Raw genomic sequence first — 17,098 nt, 5'->3', positions numbered from 1 at the left:
GAATTTTCTGTAAGGATTTTAAATGGCAATGACCAAAACGTTGATGCCAAAGATTGATAGTGGCACTGTTTCCAGTAAAAGAAAGAGAATTAGCAGAGTAGTGTGATGAAGCCTTCAAGCCAGGAAAAGTGTACAACCCATCTTTAAGAGTTCCTTGAAGAAGGACTTGCTTCGTATCCTGATGCACAACATAACATGAGTGAGGGTAAAATATAAAGAAAACATTGTTATCACGAGAGAATTTTGAGACACTGAGAAGGTTTTTTGTGATGTCAGGCACGAGCAAAAGATCGTTCAAACGAAGGGACGTACTGTGAGTAGCAGAGGATAGAGAAGCATAACCAATATGAGAGATGCACAAACCTTTTCCATTACCCATCTTAACCGTTTCGGAACCTGCATAATGTTGTTTATCGGAATAAACAGAAGAGGAGTTGGTGATGTGATGAGTAGCGCCACTATCCGGATACCACAGAGGATCATCCATGGAGGAAGGTGCACCTAGTATGGACGCATCGCTAGGAACACAATCCTGAGAAGAAAAAGAGGAAAAATTGGCATTCATATTGTTAAACGGGGAAGGATTATACCGTTGCCAACACACATCCGCAGAGTGACCATGCTTTTTGCAGATTTGACAAACAGGGCGAAGCGATACCCAAGAGTCAGTATGCGAGGGTCTGTAGTTGGAAGGACGTCCTTGATTCAAAGAAGCATGCATGAAGCCACGACCACCACGAGATCCACCAGGCTTGCGTTAAGATTTGCCATTGGTGGAACGCGTAGGAGTCCACGTAGCAACATCAGCAGTGGGAGGAACAGTGAGATGATCAATCTGAAGATGTTTAGCGAAACGCTCTTCTTGGGCTAATAAGAGGGCTTCGATTTCATTGATAGTGTACGCCTCTTTTCGGGACATTATGGATGCAACAAAAGGATCAAAATCAGCAGAAAGACCATCTAAAATTGTTTCAACATGATCTTCAACAGAAACAGGGGCTCCTATGGCAGCAAGAAGATCAACGGTCTTCTTGATATCCAAGATGTTGAACCAAGTAGTGTTCAAGTTTTGAAGAATCCAAACCCTTTGAAGGATGTTGAAGGCTAGGCTGTGCTTGTTGTTGCTGAGTTGTCCTTGATAGGATCTAGGGTAGATTGTGTATGTAATCCACTCTTTGATTGAATCCAAAGCATAGACATTCTCAATCTTTTTAAAAGAAAAGTGTTTTTCAAACTAAGTGAAAAACAACCGATTGTTTTGTTGAAACAACCGATTGTTTTATACTTAGGTGTTTTTAGAAAAGATAGAAAACTGATTTTCAAATGGTTGAGTTGTTAAAACCAAAACAACCGATTGATTCGAGGAAACAACCGATTGTTTGTTTTGGTACCATAACAGAAAAACTGTTTTGTGTTTTGACTGAGCATTAAATGATTTTCTAACTGTTTATGCTCCAGTTTTTAATGCTTTGACCAATCTTTAAATGAAATTAATAGTTTGTTAAGATTTGATAACAAACAACATCTTTCATATATTCAGAAAAACAGATTTGAGTTTTAATAATGCAGATTTTGAGATTTTGAAAAGTTGAGATTGCTTAGAGATTGAGTTTGATCAAAGTGTGTGAGATAGGATTTCTGCTTGTATTGATTTCAGATTTGCTTCTGTAACAAGTGTAATCCTTGTATCTGTTAAACAAGAATATTTGTGTGGTTGCTGAGAAGTGCTGCGTGTTCTTGAGAGGATCAAGATCAACATTCTTAGTATATTTGTGTTGGCCAAGAGAAGTGTGTGTCTTGAGGGAATCAAGGTCACTTTCTTGGTTGTGTTGTAAGTGATATAGGTTTGAAAACCCTCTTTAAACAATTCACCTCCATGTAGTTTAAAGCCATATATTCTAACAATTGGCATTAGAGCTTGGTTCTTGAAATTTAGTCAAGTGTGATCCTAAAACTGTTTTTTAATGGCTGATAGACTACCTTTTGGGGAAGGTGCTTCAATCAACAAACGACCTCTGTTTTGTGGTTTGAACTACCAATTTTGGAAAGTGAGAATGAAAATCTTTGTGGAATCACTTGACAAAGGTATTTGGGATGCAATTGAAAATGGTCATTTTGTCCCAAAGTTTGAAAAAGATAGATCTTCCATTGAAAAGCCTTGGTCTCAATGGACTGATTCAGAAAGCAAGAAGGTCAAATTTGATTGCATTGCTAAAAACATAATTCAGATGAGTTTTTCAGGGTCTCTCAATGCAAATCAGCAAAGGAAATGTGGGACACCTTGGAGGTAACTCATGAAGGTACAAATGAGGTGAAGAGAGCCAGGAAGCATACTCTAATCCAAGAGTATGCGATGTTCAGAATGCTCAAAGGTGAAACAATTGCTGAAGTGCAGAAAAGATTTACGCACATCATCAATCATCTCATGAGCCTTGACAAGACCTTTGAAAAGGAAGAGCTAAACATCAAGATTTTGAAATGTCTTGATAGAGCATGGCAACCAAAGGTAACTGCTATATCCGAATCTAAAGATCTAACATCCTTGAGTATGACTTCTTTGTTTGGCAAGCTTAGGGAACATGAGTTAGAGATGAATCGACTCAATGTTCAAGAAAGCGAAGACAAGCACGTAAGGAGCATAACCTTAAAAGCTTCCAAGCACAATGGCAAACAAGAATCCAGTGATGATAGTGATGAAGAAAACATTAGCTTGCTATCAAGAAAGTTTAGCAAATTCTTGAAGAGGAACCGCAACAAGGACAACAACAAAGATAGGTATGGAAACAAGAAATCCAATGATTTTAATTCCAATAACTATACTTGTTTTGGTTGTGGTGAGCAAGGTCACATAAAGGCAGATTGCCAAAATAAAGAAAACAAGGAGAAAAAGCCTAGCTACAAGGAAAAGAAGGGCAAGACAAAAAGAGCCTACATAGCTTGGGATGAGAATGAGGTATCCTCATCAAGTTCATCATCAAGTGAAGAGGAAAGAGCAAACATCTGTTTGGTTGCTAAAAATGATGATGAATCTTGCAGCTCAAGTGAGGTAAGTTCTTGTGCCTCTTTAAATGAACAAAATTATAGTGAATTGCTTGAAACTTTTCAAGAAACACATGATGAAGCTAATAGATTGGTTCTTTCAAACAACCGATTGAAAGATCTTAACAGTTGGCTTGAAAAGAGAGATAAATCACTTGAAGAAGATCTGGAAAAAGCAAAAAGTGATTTTGAAAAATTAGAAACACATTTCAAAAACTCTTCTTGAAAGTGTGACACTCTCGTTTGTGAAAATTGTGAAAACCTTGAAAAGAAAGTGCACTATCTTGTAAGTACTGTGGATAAGCTTTCGAAAGGAAAATCTAACTTTGAGAATGTCTTGGCATCTCAAAACTGTGTTTTTGGAAGGGCTGGTTTAGGCTTTAATCCACAAAACAAACAAGATAAGTTTTCAAAAAGTTTTTCTAGAAAGCCAGAAAAAAACCGATTGTTAAGACGAAACAACCGGTTATTTACATGCTTTTACTGCATGAAGAAAGGCCATTCTGTTAGGTTCTGCAAAATTAGGAAATATTCATTTCCAAGAGGCTTTATGAAGTGGATTCCTAAGGGATGTGAAGTTTCTAACAACAAAGAAAAGCCAAATGGACCCAAATTTGTGAGGGGACCAAATCTTGCTGCTTGAATTCTTTTTGTGCAGGAAATCTAAATGAATAAGAGGGACTGAGTCATTTGATCAAGTTTTTGGAAGAAAAAGATTAACATTGAAGTTGAATCAATGTTTTGTATCTGTCTAAAGGCTCTCAATGGTCAAAGGAGGCTTCTTGATAAAAAAGAATATGGCTCATTGAAGAAACATCATAAAGGATGAGAACTCCCTTATCTTAGTGTTTAAGTCATTTAAATTTCAAATTCTTGTTCAAATACTTCTTGTTAATTTTTTTCTACATCTGTTTTGAATTCTTTCTGCTCAAAATTCAAAATCAGTTTTATTGTTGCAGAAAAACAACCGATTGTTTCCTCGAAACAACCGATTGTTTTGAGTCTGACAGCACTGTGAAGAAATCAATTTAATTCCTTTTTAAATTTCTATCCGTTGCAAATCAAATTAAAGAAAGAATCCTTGGTCTATGAACCTGTGTTGAAAGCTGATTACGCTCAGAAGGAAGTTACAACAGTCATAAAGGAATATATTCCAAAATCTTGAAAAATTTAAGAGCTTTTATGACTAGTCAAAGATCACATGTGAAGACCATGTGATTTTCAGCTTTTTTTGACGTTTTCTGTGCAGGGCATGGTCAAGTCTTCTCTCTCTAAAAACCTGGTACCCACTCATGTCATTGAATGCTTTTTGATTCTGTTATTGCTATAAAATCTGGTGCAGCTGATCTCTTCCACAAGAACAACCAATTGCAACATCTCTTGCAACAACTCTTGCAAAATCTGTGAGTGAGCTTTTCTCTATTATCACAGACTCAACTCCTCCCACCTCAAAGAGAGTCAAAACCATAGCAGTATGGTCTGGAGGAAGGCTGGAAGGATGGTTTTCTGGTGATAATGATCTAATTGAGAGGTATAGGTTTGAGACTAGCATCAAAGTGATAAACAACCCCAAGGTTGTTTGCTTTGATTGGCTGAAAAGCCAAAAGCTGGACAATGTCAGAAGGCTCCTCAAAGATCAATCCCTGAGAAAGTTCTTGGAGATGAAAGGGAATATCTATCCAGATTTAATAAGAGTTTTCTACACAAATCTCAAGTTTGAGGGAAACAACCTTGTTTCTCATGTAAAAGGTGTAGATATGGAGATCACATATGATGTGTGGACTGCAGTAGCTGGTCTTAAGTACTCTGGCCTCAGAATCAATAAGGGGAACCTTGGAGTAGTGGAGGACTTCAACAAAATCCAATACTACAAAAGATGCTTGAAGAACCAAAATGCTCAAGTTAGGACTTGTTCGGTTGGTGGCTTAAGGCTTGATGAAAGGTTGCTAGCCCTCATTGTGACTTGGATTCTAACTCCAAGGGGGAGCAATCGTTCAGTTCTTACTGAGGAAGATCTGGTGTACATCTTCTGCATTATGAAAAAGATCAAAATTAATTGGATCCACATCATCAAAGAGCACGTGGAAAAGGAAATGAGGTTAAGTGACTATCATTATCCATATGCTGTTTTGATTTCTAAATTTATGCTCTATTTTGAAGTGAACCTAGAGGATGAAACATCTGAGTTGGTCAAGTCAACTCAAGAGTTGAACAATGGATCTCTCAGCAAAATGGGTTTTACCAAAGTAGGTGGCAAATGGATTAACAAAGATGGTGACTTTGGAGCCTCATCTAGTGTTGCTGCTGATCATGAACAAGATGAACATGCTGCAGATATGGATTTTCAACATGAAGATCTACCCGAAGTACATCAAGATGCTGGACCTACTGTTGGTGCTAGATATCAAGAAGAAAGAATGCAAAACATGTCTTCTTTTGAGAGACTCATGGTTGAAAGGCTTGATAGCTTTGCGGAGAATCAAAGGAATCTCCATGATCTATGTGTTAGCAATTTCCAGAGGATTGATAACAGGTTTGACAACATGGATGCACGCTTCATGACCCTAGATGAACAGATTGAGGCAGTACAAAACCAAATCTTTGATCTTCAATATGTTGATGATGATGAATGAAGAGAAAACAATCGGTTGGTGTATCGAAACAACCGATTGTTTTTGGTGGTTGTATCAGTTTTTTTTTTTTTTTTTTTTTTTTTTTTTTTTTTTTTTTTTTCTGCTGTTGCTGTTTTAAATTTGATGTATTAAGAACAATTATCTTTTTCATCTCTTCTTTTTGTCTATTTGTAAAGACAAATAGGGGGAGATATATGCTGTGTGTTTGGTTTCAGTTTTTATTTTTTTTCTTTGCAAAACAGTTTGTATGAGTGAAACCTCATAGGTTTTTGCTCCTATATTTGTTTATTGTTTACTATAATATTATGCTCTGAATCTCTGTATTTGTTTATGTGCTAACCAAATATCAGAAGTTCTATGCTTTGCTTAAAACTGTATCTTGCAGGAACTGCTTCAGATTCAATCAGATACAACACAAGCATCAGGGATTTGTCTTCATCAAATAGGGGTGATTGTTGAACCAAGTAGTGTTCAAGCTTTGAAGAATCCAAACCCTTTGAAGGATGTTGAAGGCTAGGCTGTGCTTGCTGTTGCTGAGTTGTCCTAGATAGGATCTGGGTAGATTGTGTATGTAATCCACTCTTTGATTGAATCCAAAGCATAGGCATTCTCAATCTTTTTAAAAGAAAAGTGTTTTTCAAACTAAGTGAAAAAAACCGATTGTTTTGTCGAAACAACCGATTGTTTTATACTTAGGTGTTTTTAGAAAAGATTGAAAATTGTTTTTCAAATGGTTGAGTTGTTAAAACCAAAACAACCGATTGATTCGAGGAAACAACCGATTGTTTGTTTTGGTACCATAACAGAAAAACTGTTTTGTGTTTTGACTGAGCATTAAATGATTTTCTTACTGTTTACGCTCCAGTTTTTAATGCTTTGACCAATCTTTAAATGCAATTAATAGTTTGTTAAGATTTGATAACAAACAACATCTTTCATATATTCAGGAAAACAAATTTGAGTTTTAACAATGCAGATTTTGAGATTTTGAAAACTTGAGGTTGCTTAGAGATCGAGTTTGATCAAAGTGCGTGAGATAGGATTTTTGCTTGTATTGATTTCAGATTTGCTTATGTAACAAGTGTAATCCTTGTATCTGTTAAACAAGAATCTTTGTGTGGTTGCTGAGAAGTGCTGTGTGTTCTTGAGGGGATCAAGAGCAACATTCTTAGTGTTGGTGTGTTGGCCAAGAGAAGTGTGTGTCTTGAGGGGATCAAGGTCACTTTCTTGGTTGTGTTGTAAGTGATCTAGGTTTGATTGCTTAGTGGAATTCTTCAGTGGTTTCTGAGAAGACTGGATGTAGCTCTGGGTTTAGAGTGAACCAGTATAAACATCTGTGTGCATTCTCTCTATCCTTAATCTCTTTAAATTCAATTTCAATATTTGTGAACTGGTATAAACAACCGATTGTTTCTGTGAAACAACCGATTGTTTTTCTGGTGTTGTTGTTTTTGCTTTGTGTTTTGGCAAACTGAATTCCTTATCATTTGTTTCTCGAAGTAATTTCATTCTTGGCTTAAAAGTTTTCGAAAACCCTCTTTAAACAATTCACCCCCCTCTAGTTTAAAGCCATATATTCTAACTCAAGAGATAGGTGGAAACAGAGCGCTCATTCTTGGGGTTCTTGAGACGCAATCTGAACTTCTTGATCTGCGCACGCGTGTTGGCAGCGAAATAGGTGTGAAGAACATCCCAAATCTCAGCAGAGGAGTGAAGACCCACCATCTTGGTGAGGAACGGTGTGGTCATGGAGGCTAACTTCCAAGCCACGAGCAAACTATCTTGCTTTTTGTACCGGGTAATATCAGGATTGACACACGGGGAGGAACCCTCAGCGGTAGGTGGAAGAACAGAGGAAGGGACACGAGAACCATCAAGAAAATGAGAAAGTAGTAACCCATCGGTGGTTGCAAGGACTTGCTGCTTCCACAGCAGAAAATTTTCTTCAGACAGTTTCAAAGAGATCGGTGTGGTAAAGAAGTGAGGGGAAGGGAAAGAAGAGGAGGAAGAATAAGAAACTGTGGATGTAGCAGAAGGCATGACGAAAAAGAAAAACAGAGGGCTCTTGATACCATATTAGGTCAAGTGAGCACAGGAGAGAGAAAAGACTTATATCTCATTATGTATCAGTCAAAAGTATATATTGCACAACGCGTAAGGGTATATATAAGAATACACATGCAATTACATAAGGTTCATTCTGTTATACACTTAACATGGTGTAATAAATGTGAGGTTAGTACTGCTATGGTGCATTTATCTTTCCAGCGGTAACATAAATTGATTGTTTTAAAAGTGCAGGGTTGGAAGTTGTGTATGAGTTAAGGAATAATAAAATAATATGCTACTAAATAAACAAATAAAGCAATATATAAATAATAAAATACGGATGCTAATTCCTTATATGACAGACAAAATTGTTAGAAGGTTTGTCCTTAATTCTAAAATTGTGGTTAAGTAAACTTTTTCCATCAATAAATTGAGACGCGTTGTTTTCTGAATAAAAGCAATTTGATGTGGTATTTTGATTATTTGACTGCATCTTCAAAGTTTAGAAGAACACCATTTGACTGAAACTTTTATCAATAACTTTTGCCATTAGTAATTTGTGAGGTGGATACAATGAATAATGTAATTTTGAACCTTATATATAGTTTTGGAATTAAGAGGAATGTTTATGTGTGACAAAAAGTTCATGAAAACCTGAGAGACTTCCCTGTCGTTTTGTTATAGCTGAGAATTCACATTTTTATGGTTCTTGTTGTGCTTAAGTAGAACATGATCAAATTGAATTTTTTAAGAACATGGATTTTAAAAAATTATCACAGAAAACATAAAAGAATGACATCATGTATTTATGAACAAAATTTATTCATTTTGCAGTCATTGTTTGGGTTTCTGGTTAGAATAGAAAATTGAATTTTCGTTTTGTCTCATTTTAACTCCATTAAGAATAGCAAGGATGCAAAAACATAGCCACATGGATTTGAATGCTATACATGAAATATGGATGGAAAAATTAAATTAATAAGAACAAGAACGTAATCAAAGCCAGGAGGTTGAGAAACATAAACTTTTTAATTGATGAATCTATTGAGAAATGCACTTTTCACATCCATGTGAAAAAGTTTGAAACCACTCATACAAGCAAATGCAAACAATAATCTTAGCTTGTAATCTAGCAATAGGTGCAAAGGTTTCATCATAATCTATGTCTTCTTTTTTATTATACCCCTTAGCAACCAATCCAACTTTATTCCTAGTGATTATACCAGATTCATCCAATTTATTTCGAAATACCCACTCTGTTCCAATGACATTCATGCAATCAAATTTAGGTACAAGAAACCACACATCATTTATAGTAAATTGATTTAATTCATCATGCCTGACAACAACCCAAAGGGCATCACAAATGGTTTTAGGTTCAATTTGAGAAACAAAGGCCATATGTTTGCAGAAATTAGTAATAGAGTTTCGAGTAGAGACTCCCTTATCAATATGTCCTATGACGTTGTTCAGAGAAAGGTCTATCGGGATTCTACATTCTTTGGGAAGATCAGACTAGTTCAAACACTCTCAAATGACCAATTTTGGGTTTTCGAGTTTTCTTCAAAATTGGTTTAATGAGGACTCTATTCATTACATAGCAAGTTGTGCTAACAACATTGATAACTATCGTTTTGGTGTCAAATTAAGATGATTTCAACATAAACCTGTCTAATGCTAGAGAGATGATAGTATAATTGTGGTCAGATGACCCCAAGTTATCTCCCAACGAATTCAATAGTGAAATTAGTAAATTAGTGTTTAAAATTTATCTGCAAGTAATAAAAGTTAGCATTAACAATAAAGATAAAAGGGGGTTGAGATAGTTGTGCAAAAAATATAAAAAAGATTAAAATAGCAAATAAAAAGTGGTTGATCCCAAGTTCTTCCACCATTGAATTCTTCACATGTTCTCTAAAGATTAATCCTTTCTCAATCCTCTAACAGAGCTAAACCAGATTGAACATGTGCCAATCTAATTAAATTGAAACTTACCAGCAAAGCATGCGTCTATTGGTTTAATGAATACTCACTTTATTTCATGCGTATACTCCATGAGAATGCTTATCTCCTCCCTCTTTCCCTTTTCCAAAATGCCCTTTAACCTAGTTTCTAGAAGATGTAGGCTAGCTTGGGAGACACTCCACTTTGACCTACCTTCTAGAAGGTTTCTCACAAATGACACCCCTACCCCTCTCTCTTGCTTTCCAAGACACTCTCTCCTATAAATAGAGTGTCTTGCCTCATGTATTTGACACATTCTAAGTGTGGGCCAAACCCACTCTAAGTGGACACTAACAAAAATTTAAAAAGATTAAGATAAAATGCATTGCGTTGATCAAAAGAGGGATGTAACTAGCTTAGGCTGAGTCGACTCTAAGCAGACGCTAACAAAAATTAAAAAAATTAAAATAAAATGCATTTTGTTGGCCAAAAGAGGGATGCAAATAACGTCGACCAAACCCATGCAAGACAGACAAAAAACAATTAGCGTGGGTCAAGTCCACTCTAAGTGGACACTAACAAAAATAAAATTAAAATAAATTGCAGGCTTGTGCGATGCAAATAGTATTATTTTTTTTAATTATTTACGCTCAGTGGGGTAAATTATTTTTTTATTGGTATAATTACGTTATTGGTCCCTACATTCAGGGTCAATATTCAAATTAGTAGAGTTGCGTTTTAAAAAATTAATTTGGTCCATGTGTTTTTAAAAAGTACCCAAATTGGTCCTTTTTGTTAACTTCTCCCCAACGACGTCAAGTGTTACTGATGTGGCAGAGATGATTTTTTATGTGGACTGTGAATTAAGAGACACATGAGATTGAAATGAGAATGACACCATCAATCTCTGCCAAACCCCTCCATTCCCATCTCGCACAACACCCAATCTCATATGTCTTTGTTCTCTCTGCCACATCAGCAACACTTGACGTCGTTGGGGGGAAGTTAATAGAAAAGACCAATTTGGGTACTTTTTGAAAAACACAGGGACCAAATTGATTTTTTTAAAAATCACTGTACTAAATTGAATATTAACCATAAATGTATGGACCAATAAGGTAATTATACCTTTTTTATTTTAACATCTACATTGGCTAGGTCGATGCTAATTAAGTGTTATAGCTAAATCATCTTCACTTTTTCAACTTGCATGAGTTTCCTCCATTTCCCCCCATTTTGTCAAATCCCTAACTCTACCATACGTAATGCCTTCTTTTGCTCCGCAGTTTCATACGATTGGATTCGCCGCTGCTTCAACCAACCTTTTCCGTAGGTGTGTCGTTGTCTTACATTTTTCTCGTAGCTCCTTCATTGCTTACTGTGGTTTATTTTTTTTTGGTTCTTTAATTTATTTGGTAGATACTTGAGAATACTTCGGTTTTGTACACATATTTAAGCACCATTTGCATTAAGGTGAGTTTTAAGTGATTTTTTGATAGTTATTTGCATTAAGGTTAGTTGTAGGTTAGGTATGTTGATGAGCTTTGTTGGGACTGTTACTTGATTAATTTATGTTGTGAATAATATTCATAAAAAACTAAAATAGGAAGCTGATGAGATATTGTAAGTGTTCCTAAGATTATAAACTGGGTTATCTGGCAGTGCATTGCTTCATATATGTTTAAATTGAGGATTTGAATATATTGTTGGTATGAGTTTAAAAATTACAGGTCAACTGTTGAAAATTTTGGTTTCTTACAAATTTAAATGTTTTTTTTAAATAGTTTGGCTTTAAGCGTCAACCTAGCCCACACAATTTTATTTGTGTCATTTCAAATGTTGATACTAACGAAATTAGCTTCTAGGATTTAAGCGTGAGTTCTTGATTGGTGCATAAGTCAGGCTTAAGCATTTCTCTTTTACCGATGCTAAGTTAAGATTTTTTTTAATGTGATGTAATAATCAATAGAATGATTTTTTTAGCAAGTATTTCTTCCATCTCCATTATCTCATTTTATTTAAGTTCATCTCTTCTCTTCTAATTTTCTTCAATTCTATTCAATTTATTTATTCTCATCAATTACATTACATGAAGTTTTATAGTATAAGTTTTGTCGTTTTGCTGATAAAAAAAATAGTATAAGTTTTGTTCATTACATTATATGAAGTCTTGTTTTCATTAGAAAAAGTTTGAAAATATAAGATGTGTGCTTAATTGGAAATTAAATTATTTATGTTAATAATTATCTGTTTAAATCCAGACAGTTACATAATTTTAGAAATGCTTAAAAATAATTAAAAAAAATAAGATTATAAAATTTAAAAACTGTTTCCTAAACAGAGTGATAAATGTTTTCTGCAAATATTTGAAATGGAACCTGAGAATTTGAGTTAAACAGAAGTTAAAAGAGGAGGAGAAGAAAGTGAGTGATAAAAGAGTCCGATATAAATATTTATATGTCAGTTGGCAGCCAGAGTTCCCCCAAACACTTCAGTGCTGCATGCACTTGAGAATTGATTATCTGAAGACGCAAACAAATACAATGAAGTGATCAGAGGAACTCTAGGTGATAGCTGACTTTCCACATTTGCATGATTGCATGTTTTTGTGTTTCAACGACAACGAGACAGCAGAGAGATGAGTCCTACAATTTATAGGAAGAAAACTTGAATATTCCTTCACATGACCGTGTGGTTCTGCTCGAAGGAGGACCACTAGAGCTGAAAGTAACGATGTTGATCTGGCCATAGTTGAACCTGGTCAGTATCTAGGGTCAGATGAAAAATGGAGAATACTATAATGTGACGTGGGGAGCCGAAAGCTCTCAAACCCTCTCATGCATGAAATATTCCACAAGCCCATGCAGGTGTAAAAAAAGTTTAAAAGGGTTGTTTAATGCTCACTGAAGTGGTGGGAGTATCATGATAATGTGAACCATGAAATCTTATTTGAGTTATGTTCTTTATTTACTTATAAAATATGATACAATAATAATTGCCGCATTTTAACAAAAAAGAACCTTAAATATCACAAAAGACAGAAATTATAATACAAGAGTGTGTACCAATTTCCTCCCTAAAAAACCTTAAATAATTGTTTTTTTTCATACAATGAGTAAATAACTGATTTCATTCTTTGCTGATAAAAAAAAAAAAAAAATGAGTACTGATGTTCTTATTCAGTAACTTGTCATAATAAGATTTTAATTCAGGGTATTGAGTCAACAAGGAAATATAAGACCAAATTTCTTTGAGCTCAACTTGTGAAATTTGTTGTTGCTGCAAAATCTAGACAAAATCTAAATGGTCCATGGCATGGCATCAATTCTTGAAAGCAAGGAACGAAAGGGAGGGAATGGGGTCCAAAGGAGGATAAGGAAGAAAAAGAAAGAGAGAAGGAATGTTATGAAACCACAATCAAAAGTGGTACGAAAAATGCTTTTTGAAGCTTACAGTCAATCAAATACGTATTTGATGGATACTTGTCTCATTAGATAATATATTTTTATTTCAGTGCATTTTGAAATAGAGGATACCATCTTTGTAAATAGTTTTAAAATATACTTTTGAAATATTCATATATGTTTTCTGATAAATACTATACATGAAATTCAAAATTAGAATTATGCTAGGGAATGATATTTAAAATCAGAATTAAAAGTAATTACTTTGGTTATTTTAAAAATAAAATCGATGGTTTTGAGTTTAATATTAACAATTTGTTTTCTTAAACCCAAATCTTTCCCACCCTTCATTCCAATCATATCATGCAAGTTTTCAAACAGAATTATATGAAAGTTTACAAACAGAACTGTTATAGAAGTTGTGTAAAGAATGTATGCTACTTCATCATAACTTAACATGCATTATTTTTACTTCTCCATTATTCATATTTTTCCTAATAAAATGAAAACGAGCATCAATATTTCCTCTTATGATGAAACATGGGACTTAGTAGAGTTATCAAAATGATATAAACCCATAGATGTAAAATGGGTATAGAAGAAAAAGATGAATGTTTAATGAGAGATTGAAAGGTACAAGACACCTAGTTGTAAAAGGTTACAGAAAAGGACGAGAATTGATTATGATGAAATTTTTGCTCCAATTTCAAGAATGGAGACAATTCGACTTCTTTTGTCTTTTGTTGCACAACTTGATTGACCAATCTATCAAATGAATGTGAAATCCTCATTTTTAAATGGAGTCCTTGAAGAAGAAGTCTATGTAGAGAAACCATCTAGGTACATCAAATTTGGAAAGGAAAGGAAAGTGTTGAAGCTAAAAGCACTATATGGGTTAAAACAAGCGAACATGGAACACTCGATACTTACACCAAAAGGAATAAATTCTTACAATGTCCTTATGAGCATGCACTAAGAAAAGAAGAAGGTAGAGTCTACTTCTTATTTCTCTTTATGTTGATGATCTCATTTTCATGAGGAGTAATGAGAGATAGTTGAAGATTTTAAAGATGCTATGACACAAGAGTTTGAAATAAAGAATTTAGGATTGATGAAGTATTTTCTTCACCTTGAGATTAGACAATGAGATTTTGGAATTTTTAGGTCACAAGAAGCATATGTGAAGGATATTCTGAAGAAAAGCAAGATGGAAGGTTGTAATTCGGTAACAATACCAATGGAACTCGGTACAAAACTCTCTAATTTTAAGGGAGGAGATTAAGTGAATGCAAGTGAATAACACAATTTTATTAAGGAGTATAATCTCACATGTACAAGACCGAACATTGTATATAATGTTGGTATAGTAAGTCAATATATGGAGCATCCAAGATGGTCACACACAAAAGCTATTAAAAGAATTCTTCGATACATTTGAGAAATAGAATTAATCACTCAGATTACTCTATTCAAAGACAAATGAATTTGAGTTGGTAGGATAATCTGATAGTGATTGGTGTGGAGATGTAGATGATAAAAAAAGTACAACCGAATATGTGTACATGGGGAATACAACATTCACATGGCTCTCAAAGAAGCAACCAATCGTAAATTTGTCAACATGTGAGGCGAAATATGTTACAACATCTTGGTGTGTAAATTTATTCAATACATTTGGACTAACTTCTTTCTTTTTTTGAAGTCTCGATTTTGTTTCAAGGTAAATGAAGATTTGGCTAAAAGAGATGTTATGTTTAAAATTGGGAAACCGTGGAGGGAATATAGATGCAAGCTTTGGAATGAATTTTATGACCCACTTATAAGCAGAAGTGACCTCATCAAGAATGTTCTAGCTGGATTAAACACGGAACAATGGGTTGTTTTTGTTGATTATCGTTTGAGACCTTCTACAGTGGTATTGTAAACTTTGTTTTTTTTTTATTGTTAATAAGCTTACTTTAAGTTTACTCAAACTGATTTTATTTTCACTTTGTGTAATAGAAATAAAGATATAAGGAAGAGACAAATTATTCTGCACACTGGTGGTGCTATGTCTTTGTCAAGAAGAAGAAATAATTTGGTATTTGTTTACTTATATTATGCTCTCTATTTTAATATGTTATAATTTCTGCCACATTATACTTATATTATTAGTGTTGAACATATAGAAAATTGAGACTGGTAAGAATATTGGACGAGCTGAAATGTGGAAGATCACACATAAGAGGAAAAATGGCACATATGTGAATGATGAGGCACTGGAAATTGGGGTAAGTGTTTGGACTGCTTTGATGATGATGTATTGATCATGATGATATGTTGGATTGCTTGCATACATATCTTGATCATAACCCTGCATACATCAAATCTTCCTCCTGAGTAAGCATCCTGATTACATGCAAATGCTCATGCTGTTTGGAATCTATGTTGTAGTTGTAGTTGAGAGTTCAACCATTTGATAGATATTTCTGAATTGTGGGATCAGTTTTCCAGCAACCAAGTATAATCTCAACAACTCCTGAGTGATAAAATGGTTATGGGAACAATGTGATCACGTCACATATGACATTCTTTAGGACTTGATAAGTCTTAGGGTTTAAAGGGTTCAAATGACGTGTTCCTTGTTCTGAAATGCTTAATGAAAAGGGGTTTAGTGCTTGATTATGTTTACTATTGTCATAATATATTATAACAAATATATGTTGTTCTTTTGATTATTTCCAAATTTATTCAGGAAAAATTGATGAACTAATGTTGACAAATCCAAAGGGTGGTTCAGATATATCTTCAGAAGAACCAACTGATGTCATATTTGGTAAGGAGCATCCGGTTCGAGTTAGAGGGCTATCATATGGAGTTTGTCCCAATCTTGCTTAAAAAGGATCCACAACAAGGCTAAGTGGTATGAACTATGCTTCATCTAGTTCAATTTCATCAAATGGGGAGGACAAGGTAACTCAAATGGAAACTGAACTTGCAACTATGAAAAATCAAATGAACACTTTGCTTGCATATATTACTTCAAGAAAAGATGTTCCATAACATTTTGCTGATAGCTAATTTCGTTCATGTATCCATCAATGAGGTATTAATATATATATATATATATATATATATTTATTGGTGTCTTTTATTTTATAATTATAAATATTCAAATTCATTAACTTAAAATTATTTATTTCAGGCATCAGATAATGGAAGTGGTGCTCCATCACCTAATCAAATAATAAGATCAAGTTCTGGAAGCAAAACTGATTAGGGATGTGTGTTTTAATTTTAAACTTGATTAGGGATGTATGAACTTTTGAACAATTATGTGTTTTAATTTTAAACTTGATTAGGGATGTATTATAAACTTTTTATGTGTTTTAATTTTCAGTTATGTATCAACTTTTGAACAATATTATTGTGCTTTAATTTTCAATGAAATGAATGGATGATATAACTTTATACATTATTTTATTTTATTATGAAAATATATTATGTTTAGGTTAATTGTACAAACCAAATTATAAAAAAATGGTGATTAAATTTTTTTTTATTCAGAACTAAAATTACGTAAGTTAAAAACGCCACATTATACCTTATATAATGATGTCAAAATCTTCTTCAATGAATTAAATTGCGACAATTGTAACTGACACTAACATAAAAAAAACCGTCACTTTAAACATAATGTTAAAGTGACGGGTGTTGCGGCGGATAACGTAAAACGACCACATTAAATTTTGTGACGGTCAGTTTTATGACGGTTTGGGAAACCGCTACACACGTATATTGTAGCGGTTATAAACGTTAGTTTGTACGAAAATAACCGTCACTATGCACTTTTTTTTTTTGTAGTGTCATGAATGTTTAGGAAATGCTGGTTTTTATTTTGCAAGAAACAATGGGTAATAGAGTTGAAACATCTTACATTGCTCCATATTAATTATTTTTTTACTGATAAGAAAATAAATATGTTTCATAATTTTTTTATAACATTGAATAAATATTTTTCTCTCCTTAGTATAATACGATTGAAGGATA

At 34.1% G+C, this 17,098-nt stretch overlaps 1 protein-coding gene across 1 annotated transcript; it reads left to right on the top strand.

The window, feature by feature from the left end:
- The first annotated feature begins 5,270 nt into the window (after positions 1–5,270).
- On the top strand, positions 5,271–16,328 carry LOC137809080 (uncharacterized). The gene is made up of 6 exons (XM_068610223.1): positions 5,271–5,489; positions 14,790–14,989; positions 15,071–15,149; positions 15,238–15,339; positions 15,839–15,925; positions 16,254–16,328. The coding sequence occupies exons 1-6, from the start codon at positions 5,271–5,273 to the stop codon at positions 16,326–16,328; spliced, it is 762 nt and encodes a 253-aa protein (XP_068466324.1).
- Positions 16,329–17,098: the final 770 nt, after the last annotated feature.

Source organism: Phaseolus vulgaris, chromosome 2, assembly GCF_000499845.2.
Source record: "Phaseolus vulgaris cultivar G19833 chromosome 2, P. vulgaris v2.0, whole genome shotgun sequence".
In the NCBI taxonomy this organism is placed as follows: Eukaryota; Viridiplantae; Streptophyta; class Magnoliopsida; order Fabales; family Fabaceae; genus Phaseolus; species Phaseolus vulgaris.
The sequence above is the reverse complement of the archived record's forward strand: the minus strand, read 5'-3'. Positions and strand labels throughout refer to the sequence as shown.